Source organism: Pistacia vera, unplaced genomic scaffold, assembly GCF_008641045.1.
Source record: "Pistacia vera cultivar Batoury unplaced genomic scaffold, PisVer_v2 Contig45, whole genome shotgun sequence".
NCBI lineage: Eukaryota > Viridiplantae > Streptophyta > Magnoliopsida > Sapindales > Anacardiaceae > Pistacia > Pistacia vera.
In genome coordinates this window covers 477,981-491,875 of record NW_022196279.1, presented here as the reverse complement: position 1 = coordinate 491,875, position 13,895 = coordinate 477,981, and the positions used below count along the sequence as shown (strand labels likewise).

The window sequence follows — 13,895 nt, the reverse complement described above, 5'->3', positions numbered from 1 at the left end:
GCTCCTTGTAGATGGTTAAGTAAAAAATGCTCTAATAATTTTGTAGAAGTATTTTTTATCATCTTTAATAACCAAAAAAACAAATCTAAAAAACATCAAAAACCTCTTATAAATATAAAAACTTTTAAGGTGTGTTTGGTTCAGAGAATGTTGTATTACTGAATATATTATATTAAGGGGGGAATAGATTACCTTGAAGATTATTAGAAATGTTATATTAAATGTGTTTGGTTAGATTGGAATAAATTGGTGGGTATGTTATATAGATTATTGAATTACCCTTCTATTTTAATATTATTATTTAGATTACTTTTTAACCCCCTATATTTGAGAATTTAGCTAAAACACCCTATAATAAAAGTTTAAAAATTAGTAAAAAGACCCCAACCACCTAAGCCGACCACCATTGCCAACCGACGACTGCTATGGTCAGAACCGCACACGATTAATCAGATTTGGTTGATCATGCATTGATTTGACTGGAAACATTCAAATCTATTCTGACCGAAAACGACCAGATCTATTCTGGTTAGAAACAACCAAATGGCCTTGGATTTAGCTATTAATGGCCAGATCAATGGATTTGGCCAGAAACGGCCAAAATAGATTTAGCCATTTCTAGCTAGATTGGTGCACGACCAACTAGATCTAGTTGGTCATGCGTTGTTCCGACGTCGGCAACAAGTGGTGGTGGCTAGATCCGACCACCAATATTGGGTAATTGTTTCTAAGTTCAAGGTGTTTTTGTCCTAAAAAATTTGTATATAATGACAAAATAATCTATAAATATTTTCGTAAATTGTTTTCAAAACAAGAGCATTATTGTCAAAAAAAATTAATAGTTAGGGTTATAATTGAAACAAAATTAATATTACTAAGTAATATTAAAAAACCTAAGAAAATGACGATATACATTCATATTACCGCTTATATAACCAACAATTATTATTATTAGTTTTGGAAGATTACCAGAATCTTATATTACTTGACAAGTAAACATGGTAATGCAAGTAATATAAGATAATATTATCTCAGTAACGAGGGATAACTCCAAACCAAACAACCCCCTAGGGCGTGTTTGATTTGTCATTTTGTATTACTTAATTATCACGTTTTGTTGTGAAGTAATATAAGATTCCGGTAATCTTCCCAAAACAATAGTAGTTACTTTTGGTAACATAAGAGGTAATTTGATTACCTCAATTTTCTTAGGTATTTTATGATTACCTGGTAATCTTTAATTTGTTACTATTTTACCCCATATTAATAATTTTTTCGACAATAATGCCCTTATTTTGAAATTAATTTACATTAATTTGCCATTACAATTTTACCCCTATTTAATTAAGTTTTTGGACAATAATGCACTTATATTTAAAAAAATTATAGGAAACCCAGGACTATTGCCACCCGCCATCCACCACTGTCGAAAGTTGACAAAAATGGCTGTCATGCGCCTATATGAATGTTTTTGGCCATATTGATGACCGGAAACTGCCAGATCTACAGCTGTTGACTGTTAATGACAGCTAGATCATGACTGTTAACAACCATAACTCTAGCCATTAACGACTGCCAGATCTCTGGTCATTAACAACGACTGGTTTTGGTTGTAGATCTGGCCATTTCCAACTAGATCCATCATGGATCTGGCTGGAAATGGCCATATCGATGTATGATCGACCATATCCCATCGGTCGTGCACCGTTTTGACCACTTCCGCTGTCGTTGGTGATGATGGCAAGAGGCCGACAGTAGCTTGGGGTGGGTAGGGGTGTTTTTGTTAAGTTTTAAACTTTTTTGGCTGTTGGGGTGTTTTAGCAATATCTCAAACATAAGGGGTTAAAAAATTTATTCAAAAAAATAATATTATATTAATTTTAAAAATGAGGGCGATTTAGTAAATTATATAATATACCCACCAATTTATTCATCTCAACCAAACATATTAATATAAAATACCCACCAATTTATTTCAACCAACCGAAAATATTTTCTTAAACATTCGCAGTAATATTCAAACCAAACACACCCTTAGAGTATGTATTTATTTAATCGTTTTTAATAATTTGACGTAAATATCTCTTAGGTGGCATATAAAATTAACCCTTTAAGCCAATCTAATATTTTTTTAAGCTCTTCTTTAAAAATAAATGAGTTAATTTTTTAATTAATATATATATATATTTTAATCTATCAAAAAAAAAAAAAAAAAAACACTCAGCCATTCCTAGGCACTAAAATTAAAAAAAAAAAAAAAAAAAGGAAAAAAAATACCAAGCTTATAATTTTATATGGTTTAAAGCCTAATATATTTCCTTACAAAGCTTATTTCTTCATCGAAAACTATCTTTTAATTTTCAAAAATGTTTCAAATCTTTCAAAATAAAGTTTGAATAAAAAAATACAGAATTGGGGTTTATGTAAACATGAATGGAATGTCAAAAATATCTATAAAGAAGAAAAAAATACTTGTAAGTATTTAAACTATTTAAATATTTATATGAGTGGTGTTACATATACAAACTAAGTATACAAACTCTTATATTAAAACTGATATGTCACAACTTTTTTACTGGCTCATCGTTAATTTATATTAAATTAGCCCTTATAGAGTTTACTTATGTAAAAATTCATCCATTCATTTTGTATCAAAAAGTTTGTACAAAATCTAGCCTTGTTTTGTAAGAGTCAATTTTTTTTGGCCCCTCGATATATTGCTAAATCAAAATATCACAGTGATTTTCAATAACTACCAAATACCTCCTTGCCATTAGTAAAAATTCCTTTAAATTTAACTTAGAGAAGACATTTTAGTCTTTACATAAACTTGAAAGAAAGAAAAAAAAAAAAAGTCTTTACATAGTCTAGCAACATGTTTTTAATTATAAAAGTGTAGGGTTATGTTATTTTTCTTAAACCTTAGGGGGCTAAAGGTAATTTAGCCTTTACTCACATCACGTCTTCTGTTCTGGGTGCTTTCAGTGATCCAGTCCATATATATCAAATCTTCTTCACATCGCCAGTTTACTTCCTCTGAAACGGGTCGCGTTGTAATTTTTCAAGTCGGGCCAAACCCGACCCGATTCGGTCTCTTTTGCCCCATATTAGATCCAATCTTACTCCGGTCTTCAGTAAGCTTCCATCTTCGCCACAAAACCGAAACTGTGCGAGGTTCGTAACACTTTCTCTTTGATTTTACATTTCATTGGTTTTGAAGCTCGCCAACTGTTTGTGAATACGTCTCAGCAGAAAATTTAACGTTTTAGATGATTTTTTGTAATTTTAGGGTTTTTTTTTGTGGCGGGAAGTGAATGGTTGTTTCTCCCTTGCTTGTTTATTTGATGTTATTTCTGTGGGTCTTTTTGTACTGGCACTTATAGTACCGAACTACTTAAGAACTACAGGCCCGTTAAGGTTACCGGAATGCTGCCGACCGTTTATGGGCAGTTTATATTGCTGGGACAATGCATAGTTGCCCACATTAATGTTGTTTCTTATTTGTTATTATGGTAGGTATCAAATTGATGTTGAATGTTAGAATGGTAACAAGTATGTTATTATAATTTTGTGGGTTGCTTAAACTTTTGATCCTGATAATGGAACCAGGGCTGCCGCTCTAATCATTGTACTGCAACTATCCCTTGTTTTAGTTGGTTTGAGTTCATGAATTCATAAAGTTTTTGTCATCTTAGCAGCCAGTGTGGAGTGTAAATGGAGACAGCATTGAATGAAAGCACACTGCAGTCGGTTGATGAACATCATCCACTTGATCAGCAGCATCCATTTGAGCAGCAGCATCCTGTTGAGCAGCAGCATCCTGTTGATCAGCAGCACGTAGTTGATCAAGAGCATTCAGTTGATGAAGTGCATTCAGTTGATCGAGAGCATTCAGCTGATCGAGAACTTTCAGTTGATAAAGAGCATTCAGTCGATCAAGAACATTTAGTTGATAAAGAGCATTCAGTTGATCAAGAGCATTTAGTTGATAAAGAGCATTCAGTTGATGAAGAGCATTTAGTTGATCATAACCAGGACAACATGGTTGCTGATGTCTCGAATCATGGGTACTTGCTACTTTGTTGCATAGTGCTGGATTAAGAATATATCTTACTTTTATTGTGAAATTACTTAGCATATTAAGGGTGCTTTTGGGTTTGTTTGTGTTGAAAGCATCTTTTAAATGCTTTTGGGTGAAAGTCATTTTTATGAAAAGCACTTTCTGGGAGTACCTATGATATGTTCTCCAGAAAAAAACTTCAAGTGTGTCTCTTATCTAAATTTTGCTTTCTTGGGAACACTTACCAAGGGTTCTACTACACCTATGGAGGTCATTTTTTATTTTGGGAAAGGGAAGAAGGCAAAAGGTCTTTGGAAGTGTGCAGTTCTAGCTCTTTTGTTGCTGATTTGACAAGAAAGAAACAAAATAATCTTAAGATAAAAGGGGGAACTAGCCATTGTGCTATGAGGGGAAAGTAAAATTTTTGGCATATCTTTGGGCTTTGGTTTAAAAAGACTTTCAGGCTATATCTTTCTTCTTTATTTTTCATGATGGGGACGGGTTCTGCTATGATTTTGTTTCATTATTAGATTATCACACTGCGATTTTTTTTTCCTTTTCTGTTTTCACAGATTTTATTTACACCTTTACAGTTTTGGGAGTCATTTTTATAGTTTTTTTTTGTTCCTTCATATGGGGGTAGCTCCTTTGCAGTGGACAGATGGTCAACCTTTGTACTTCGTTTTTCTTTTAATACCATATTTCTATGTTTCCTTTTTTTTTTTTTTAATTAAATGAAGAAAGAAAAAAAGAAAGCACCGATGAAGTGGTTCTCTTAGAAGTACCAAAAAAAAACCCTAAAGAATTTTACAAAAAGGTTGCTTTTCAACAAATGCTCCCAAAAGTATCATTATCTTTACTTGGTCTTTTTTATGTTTTCCCATGCTTCTAGTTTTGTTTTAATACCCATGTTATAGTTTGAAGCTTTTTGTGTTTGGAGACATAGTGAAATGTTATATTAATCTAAATAAATGGTTAAGTTTTGTGTTTTGGCTTTACATGCCTGCTAATATTGATCAATTGGCATATTTTTAGTGGAATCATAAAATTTCTTCTTTCAATGCAAAACAATTGCCATGCTCAATGCTGGTTTAGCATATTGGGTGGGGAGTTTTTTCATGGTTGAGATGCTTCTGCTACTTTTCATAAAATCACAAAAGGGTCATTGATTCCAGGGGGGAGTTTTTAGTGAGTGGGGAAGTTATCAAATGATGGACCCAGGGAACCACCTCATAACTTCCTTATAATTATTCAATTTTGAATTTGTAGTCATATGCTATGAAGTTAGCCCGGTAAAATGACAATGAATGAGCAGGGTATTTGGTATTTGGTTCTTTTGGAAGAAACATATCAAAATTCTTCTCCGATTTATATTTTATATTCTATTTAAGTTCCATTATAGTGTAACAGTCAAAGAGTTTGTTGCTTATCTATCACCTACTAAAGTACTATGTAATCTGTTCATTATGCTTTTTTTTTTTTTTTTTTTAAATCATTTTAACTATACTAAAATTGTATTTCACTTTGATTTCAGAGTTCCAGAACCAAATCCTGATTTTAATGAAGAAGAAGTTAGACACACACTGGAAGTCATTGCATCCACCGGGAAGTTTTGGTATGACTTAGTCATATTCCCTTATTTTAGTAATGCATAGCAATTTGAGTGCTTGTGTATTGATTTGTTCCTTGCTATATTATGTTGCATATTATGCATAAGCAAATATTGCACCTCCTTTCAACCAAAAGAGAAAAGTACAAACACATCCTCGTATATATCTTGAAAATAGGTTGATTTCTTTTTTGCCGTGTTGACTATGATTGCTCACAATAGCATTGTCTTCCTAGAAATCCTTTTATTATGTTTTCATCTTGATCAACTTTCAAATTGACATGGCAGTAGTTAGTACATGAATAACATAATGCACTCGAACCTATGTTGATGTTTGCATTGGGTGTATTTCGCTCCTCCTAGTGGATCAGCCAATAGCTGTAGGCACTGTAGCAATTTACTGCTTTTATAGAGTATTTTGTTTGACAATTAAAAGAACCTACATCAATTTATTCATTCATTAAGATCATACCAACTTAGGAAAGAGAAGTCTAATCCAAACAATATCTGTTCAAATGATTTTGGAGTTTAAAAAAGTTGTCTTAAACTCTTATGAACCGTACGTGATGAAATGAGAGTGAGATAATGGCAATACAACCGCAACTACACAAGGCTACTCCAAGAACAATCGGCCAACGCTTCAGTCACCTTGCACAATCTCGGCTAAACACACAATTGTAACTAAACAAATCAACACAACAAGTAATAAAGATAAATGCTAAAGGGATCCAAGGCCTAAAGGTTATACCACCAGCCAAGGAGATCCACCACCAACCCTCAACAAAAGTTGGATAAAGGCAAATAACATTCTCAAGAGCAACTATTTTTCATTCATAAAATCTGCCTCTTACAATGAAAATTTGCCCCTTATAAAGGCTTTAAAAGGTTTTGTCCTAATTTAACAATTGATCTAAACCATCCATATGACACAAAATAACTATAGTCAATAATGACCATACATGTGGCGGCCTGAAGAGACTGAGATTCAAAATAGTTCAAAATTACATAGGAAAATGCAAATAAGAAATAACATAAAATACTTATAGTCAAATCCTAGGAGAAATCAAAGGATCACGTGACTTCTCTCGTTGGGTAAGGGACAATGAGCCGTCCAAGTCTTCCATCCTTATCCATGCCAATTTGGGAAAGAGTGTGACAACTTACATGTGACTTTCCTCTTTGGGTAAGGGACAATGAGCCGTCCAAGTCTTCCATCCTTATCCATGCCAAATCGGGAAAGAGTGTGGCAACCTATATTTCCTTGTCTCTTTTGCAATTAATGCTCTCACATGACTATTTTGACTCCCCTTGGACTTCTCTTTGGTGCCCAAACTACTCCACATAAGGATTAACTTATGTGATGAGATTAGCCCTAAGTAAAGGATCAAAACTCACAAATTGGGCTGGATTGGGCTTGGAGCAATTAAATCCATCTTGAGTTATTTTGCCTCCTTAGATCGACACATCACTAAGGGTTTTGTCCCTTTGGGCAGAAATTTCACAAGTGTTTTTGACAACCATGATGGCTTTATTTGCATCATCCTCCCCGGGTTGGATAGGATTTGCCCTCAAATGCGCAAGTTGATGATCCTCCAAGTATGGAGACAAGTCCCCAATGTTGAATGTAGCCGACACCCCACCAAACTCACTTGGGAGATTGATCTTCTATGCATTGTCTCCAATCCTTTCAAGGACTTCAAAAGGACCATCGACTCTAGGTGCAAGCTTGCTTTTTCTCTTTGCTGGGAATCTCCCTTTCCTCAAGTGAACCCAAACCAAGTCACCCGGTTGGAAGTGGGCTGGTTTTCTATGCTTGTTGTTCCTCTTTTTGTACGTTTCATTGGATTTCTCTATTTGCACTCTAATGGATTCATGAAGCTTCTTCATTGCCTTAGCCTCCTCTTTTTCATCTAAACTCACTTGGGCATCAATAGGTAAAGTAATTAGTTCAATGAGAGTGATAGGATTCATACCATAAACGACCTCAAATGGAGTGTGGCCATTACTTGGTGACTGCTTGTTGCACTTGGTGATCGGTTGTAGGCAAATCTGGCATGTGCAAGCTTGATGTCCCAATCCTTATCTTCTCGTTCGCCATTATTCTAAGGAGAGTCCCCAAAGTTCGGCTGGTCATTTCGGTTTGGCTATCGGTTTGGGGATGGTGAGATGATGCAAATAAGATCATCATGGTTGCCAAAAACACTTGTGAAATTCCAGCTTAAGGGGACAAAGCCCTTAGTGATGTTTCGGCCTAAGGAGGCAAAATGACTCAAGATGGATTTAATTGCTCCAAGCCCAATCCAGCCTAATTTGTGAGTTTTGCTCATTTACTTGGGGTTAATCTCATCACATGGGTTAATCCCCATGTGGAGTAGTTTGTGCGCCAAAGAGAAGTCGAAGGGGAGTCAAAACGGCCATGTGGGAGCATTAATTGCAAAGGGGACAAGGAAACAAAGGCTGCCACACTCTTTTCCGATTTGGCATGGACAAGGATGGAAGATTTGGGTGGCTTATTGTCCCTTACCCAAAGAGGAAAGTCACATGAAGGTTGTCACACTCTTTCCCGAATTGACATGGACAAGGATGGAAGATTTGGACGGTTCATTGTCTCTTAACCAAAGAGGAAAGTCATGTGATCCTTTGATTTCTCTTAAGATTTGACTATAAGTATTTTATGTTATTTCTTGTTTGCATTTTTCTATGTAATTTTGAACTATTTTGAATCTCAGTCTCTCTAGGCTGACATATGTATGGTCATATGATTGACTAGAGTTATTTTTTATTTTGTGTCATATGGATGACTTAGATCAATTATTAAATTAGGGCAATACCTTGTAAAGCCTTTATAAGGGGTGAATTTTTATTGTAAGGGGTAGATTTTATGAATGAAAAATTGTTGCTCTTGAGAGTGTTATTTGTCTTTATCCAACTTTTGCTAAGGGTTGGTGGTGGATCTCATTGGTTGGTGATGTAACCTTTAGGCCTTGGATCACTTTAGTATTTGTCTTTATTGCTTGTTGTGTTGATTTATTTAGTTACAATTGTGGGTTTAGCCGAGATTGCGCAAGATGATTAGAGCTTTGGCTGATTGTTCTTGGAGTAGCCTTGTGTAGTTGCAGTTGTGTTGTCATCATCTCACTTTCATTTCATTATGTACGGTTCAAGTGGTATTAGAGCTTGGGTTGGTGAGTGAGATTCCTACCTTCTTTCATCTTGTTCATGTTTTGATTTGTGTTGGTTGGCTGGAAATTTTGAAGTTGAGAGTTAAATTTTTGGAAATGAAAATGTGAGAGCTCTTGAGAGAGTTTTTTTATTTATCCTTTATCCAAGTTATCCAAGTTCTCTCAATGCTTGATGGTGGAATCCAAAACGTTTTGGAGACCCTTGGCCGGTGGCATTGCCTTTAAGCCTTGGGAATTTGGCTTCTATCTTGTTAGGGATGTTCCATAGCCGGTGGCGTAGCCTTTACGCTCTGGAGATCATTGACACTTATCTTTATTTTATCTTGTTATTTGTTGTGTATTATCTTTAATTTGCCCTTTACTTTATCTAGTTCATGTATTTTAGTGTGTTTTGTATGTTTGTGTTGTTTAGAAGAATTACAACTCACTCTAAGCTTCTGAAAACGCATCATATATTGGAACTTGTTTAGGGCAACTTTTGTAAGGCCTATATAAAGGCCAACTTCTTATTGTAATGTTAAAACTTGTTGAATGAATTTGAAGTCTCTTGAGAGAGCAAATACACTATCTTTTATCCAAGTTTTAGCCTAACTTGGTGGTGGATCCAAACCGGTGGCTCAGCCTTTAAGTTTGAGACTCTTGGCGGGTGACATTGTCTTTAAGCCTTGAGATTGGCTATTGTGTTAACTTTTGTGATTGTTTGAAGTTTGTGTTGTTTATTGTGCTGGCCGAATTCCACCTTTGGTGTTATTGTTGTGTTGCCAATTTGTGGAGTTATTGCGGAGTAGTATTTGATATCTGAATTTTATGATTGTTTGTGTGTTTTGGGCTGTTGGAAATCATCTTTAATTCACTCAAACTAAGTCAAAACGGATCATCTTACCATTAGATTCTTTTAAAAACAGTTCCTTTATAGAGTTTTATCTGTTAGATGCTTGAGAGGAGGAAGACGTTTCTCCCCCTTCTTATTACTTATGCAAGCACAAAGTGAATATGAGTTAGCTTTGGGTCCAGCCGATGAAATGTCTTGAGCTATCTTCTTTTGTTCTTGTGGTTTCTTAAATCAAGTTGAATTGTCTCCATACTTGTAAATAAAGGCACTCACCTTGGTTATCAACAGTGAGGCAGCAGCACCAACACTGTTATGGTGCCACTACTTGGTCTGGCATTCACTGGAATGCTTCTATTCCATCTCTATTTTCACCACTGTCATTGTTGTCCTTGCTTTGTGAGAAAGATTTGCGTGGTGCCTTTTTTATTTTTGTGATGGGCTAAGTTTTGGGGGAAAAGGGTTAGGGGTACTTATAATTTCATTTAGGTTTTAAAAGGCTCGATATTGGTGGTTATTTAGTGGTTGGAATCTGAAAGTCAGGATGAGCTGGGGTTTGATAAGATAATGAATGCTAAAGTTGTACTAAGGCTTATTGTTGCTTGTTGAGGGATGGTTAAGGCTAGTTAGAAAATATGATTCAGACTAGGGTTTAGAGCAATTAAAGCTAGATTGGATAGATGTAGGAAAATACTGAAGTGTATTCCAGAAGTATAAGAAGAAGGAATAAGAACGGAAGAGGATAACATTTACAGCTATCTTTGAGAGAACTCAATGAGAACAAGAGAAATTCAAGCCCCTGTTAATTATTTCTGCCATCCTAGTAACAATATTATTCTTTTTAAGATACCAATTGATCTGTTGTTATATAATCCAATATTGGATTCTGTGATGCATATACTGAACTTATTGTCATAATACAATCAGGTAGTTCATGTTGATATTGAATATTAATGGCAAGGTAACGAGTAGTATAAGAGTTTCCTGGTCGTAGATAGACCTCTCCTTAACCAGTCTATGTGGTGGGCCTGCAGAGCAATAATCCAGCTAAAAGGATTAAAGCTCCTTTTTGATATTAAATCTTGATAAAGTAGTGTACCACTGCTTTTTGTTTATTAAATTGATTGTGATTGAATTTGGTGAAATCTCATGGTGCTTGCACAACTGCTGTCATGTTATAAATTTTGAACCATGCTGAGAATTTGTTTTCCTTAATTGTCCTTTTAAGGTCTGAGATGTGAATACTGATTATGTACGATTTAGTACCTGTATATAACCGTGTGCACCATATATTTAGTATATTGCTCTTCAATCTGTTTGTGGTCATATACTTTGGAAGTTTTCTTGTTTTTGTCTTATTTTTTATGTGCTCTATTTAAAATACACAAAAGGGTAAATGCAGTGGTAAATATGGATTCCCTTTGATTAATAGAGTGTATTCTACTGTAGGCATGATTGGGACAAACTGAAGAGCATGCTATCCTTTCAGCTGAAGCAGGTATGGGGAGGTATGCCAGTATGTGGGTCTTAAGTTACTTGACAATGGTCACTTGCAGTTTTTAAAACTCTTCCAATGGAAGTGCATACATCATTGTACCTGCAATCTTTTAGTTTACAGTTGATGCTCCTAATTCCTTCCTCTTGTGAATTTATCATGAAGGTCCTGTCAGAATATCCCGAGTCACAAATGACTACTGAGCAGCAGACTGCTTCTATAGGAGAAACTTACCCTGAACTGTTGAAGAAATTGGATGACGGTATTTTTCTAATTATTCAGTATTACTGCTTTTCTTGCCATACTGAGATGAGTAATAGGCCAACTGTGAAAATTATGGATAGTACAAAGTGGGTGATAATAAGATAAGACAAGTTCCTTTTGAGGCTTGTGCTTTGATTGAAGTGAATTCCGAAAGGGTTGAACTTGGGTGACTACCCTATTACTGATTGATTGAGTTGGTATCTGTCATCTGTTATCTTGCTTTTATGGCAAAATAGAAAAATTCAGGAGAATGGAAAGATTAGGTGGTCAAGCTGTTTTTTATATGAATAAGAGAGACCAAATATACTTAACATTGATTTCTTTTGCCCACTTAGTGTGTTCTGTGATTGTTCTTTCTTTTAATTTGAAGTATTTAAAGGCCACGTTTTGGTAATAGGAAGCCCAATTTTTATTAATGGTTGATGGACTTTGTAATTTCTGAGACTTATTCTTTTTATGATAAAACTATTTACATATGTTTCTTTATGCTTTACAGCACTTCTATCTTTCGTTGAAGGTCCTCCATTTACCCTGCAGAGGCTTTGTGAGGTTACTATCTTTGTCTACATTTTCATACATATAGTTGTTCATATTTATTGAGAAAATGCCCATTTTTACCAAAAATTGAGAAAGTTGACATTGATGTCCAAATTTCTATATAAATGTAGTTTTATAATTATCTTGAAGACGATATTTACTTTCGACCACTGTGGACCAATGTAATTTGTGCTCTGATTGGAATTTCATCCACTTTCCTTGACCATTGAGTTCCTTTTCTGCATATCATCACTCCCTGATTTTCCTTCAGCTCATGGTTCTGAAACTATCTCCCAATTTCTCAAGTATCCTTCTCCATTTTCCCAATCCCTAATTCTTCTTTCTTTTCCTTGTCACTTTATTTGGAGTTTTAAAAAGAGATCAATAATATGGTCGCAAGCTTGATAGTACCCTTTACATTATGAAATTTTCAAATCAAACATTACCAAAAAAAAAAAAAAAAAAAAAAAGCATTACCTGCGAACAAAATCTAGGGTTTGATTACCATACTTTTCTGTTCTCGGTTTTATATATTATACAGCAATAACATTTGCTACTAATGGACTCTATCTTATCTTCTAATTTGGGTTTTGTATTGAACAGATCCTTTTGGCTGCACGAAGTATCTATCCAAATCTCTCAAAGCTTGCTTTGGCACTTGAAAAAGTATGTTGCTTGATAAGACATCTATTATATATTTATATCTTTTTATTTTGGCGTGAGCCTTTGACACATTTGGTGCCGTCAATGTAATGAAGTCACGGTGTACCCTACTTGACAGATAAAAGGAGCTAAAAATTGGAGATTTTGAAAATATAAGATGCTATGAATTCCAAAATTCAAGAGAACAGTTGTGCCATGTTTTTTGGCTTACCTTAGTTCATTTTCTTATTCTATTTTTTAGCTTATTATTTTGCCTTTGGCTGGTTTGCAGAATTTGTCAGTGACATCCACACTGACTGTTTGTACCGATCCATATCCGCAAACACCGATGCAAGCTCCAAATGAAGCAGAAAAACCAAGTGAAGAACTCCAGTTGCAATCAAATTCAGTACAGAATGGGGTTGAACCTATCGTTGAAGACAGGGACGAGATAATGGCCGAGGTAGATCAGGGTGATATTGATGATGAAATGACCATTGATATGGAAGCTTTAGAGGAGATAGTCGGATCGTCAGAAACAAATGCCACACCGACAGCGAATTCCTAGGTTTGCAGTTAGTCTTTCCAGTTGATTTCATACCCGTCTTTACAGATCTCATGGTTCCATAAATTGTTGCTTAGAGAGGGACATGGCTGAGGTTCATATTTCTACAAGTTGTATTGAATGATGGGGTTGGTAAACCTTCAACTAAAAGGAGCAAGGAAAATGCTAGATTCTTTTTACATGAAATCACCACAAAATATTGCTATTCTTGTATTTCCTTGGATGCTATGCATTTTGATCCATGAGAATTGAGGATTCTTGGCTTATAAAATCTAAAATGTTTCAGTCGCCTTGGTAAGTTTATGAATGCTAAAACAATTCTGCTTTATTTTTTTTTTTTTTTTAATGGAATTTGTAGTAGAGAAACGGCGTCATAGTATTTATAACATGATTTTGTTAGATCAAAATAGGGATATATTGGGGAAGCCTTATTCTAGTACACATTGTTTGGAATTGTTTATCTTGAGGGTCTACTCGTCACCATATGTTAAAATTCACATAATCTAGAATTCTCATCTAGGTTAATGATTCTCGAGCCATTTGAGGTTTAATTTAATAACACAAATCGCCCAACGTTTGAGAATTATCAAATATCCTCTTGTTGTTTATGAGTTGTTTGAGTCGTGAACTGACTCTAATAAATATTTACTCTCTTGTGCTCTCAGTTGTTGTTACTCAAAAGACCTTCTTGTTATGGGGATTATGCACTTAA

General features: G+C 34.9%; 1 protein-coding gene across 3 annotated transcripts; it reads left to right on the top strand.

Annotated features, from left to right (window-relative positions):
• Window positions 1-3,019: 3,019 nt before the first annotated feature.
• Window positions 3,020-13,503, top strand: LOC116144648 (serine/threonine-protein phosphatase 4 regulatory subunit 2). Of its 3 annotated transcripts, XM_031430106.1 has the most exons (9): window positions 3,020-3,174; window positions 3,699-3,985; window positions 4,022-4,067; window positions 5,595-5,675; window positions 11,130-11,178; window positions 11,341-11,437; window positions 11,936-11,988; window positions 12,580-12,642; window positions 12,911-13,503. In XM_031430106.1, exons 2-9 carry the CDS (start codon window positions 3,715-3,717, stop codon window positions 13,184-13,186), a joined length of 936 nt encoding a protein of 311 aa, XP_031285966.1. In that variant the 5' UTR covers window positions 3,020-3,174; window positions 3,699-3,714; the 3' UTR covers window positions 13,187-13,503. The 3 variants fall into 3 exon arrangements, with proteins under 3 accessions (XP_031285966.1, XP_031285963.1, XP_031285965.1); XM_031430103.1 differs by having other exon boundaries at window positions 3,699-4,067; XM_031430105.1 differs by having other exon boundaries at window positions 3,022-3,174; window positions 3,696-4,067.
• The last annotated feature ends 392 nt before the right edge of the window (window positions 13,504-13,895 follow it).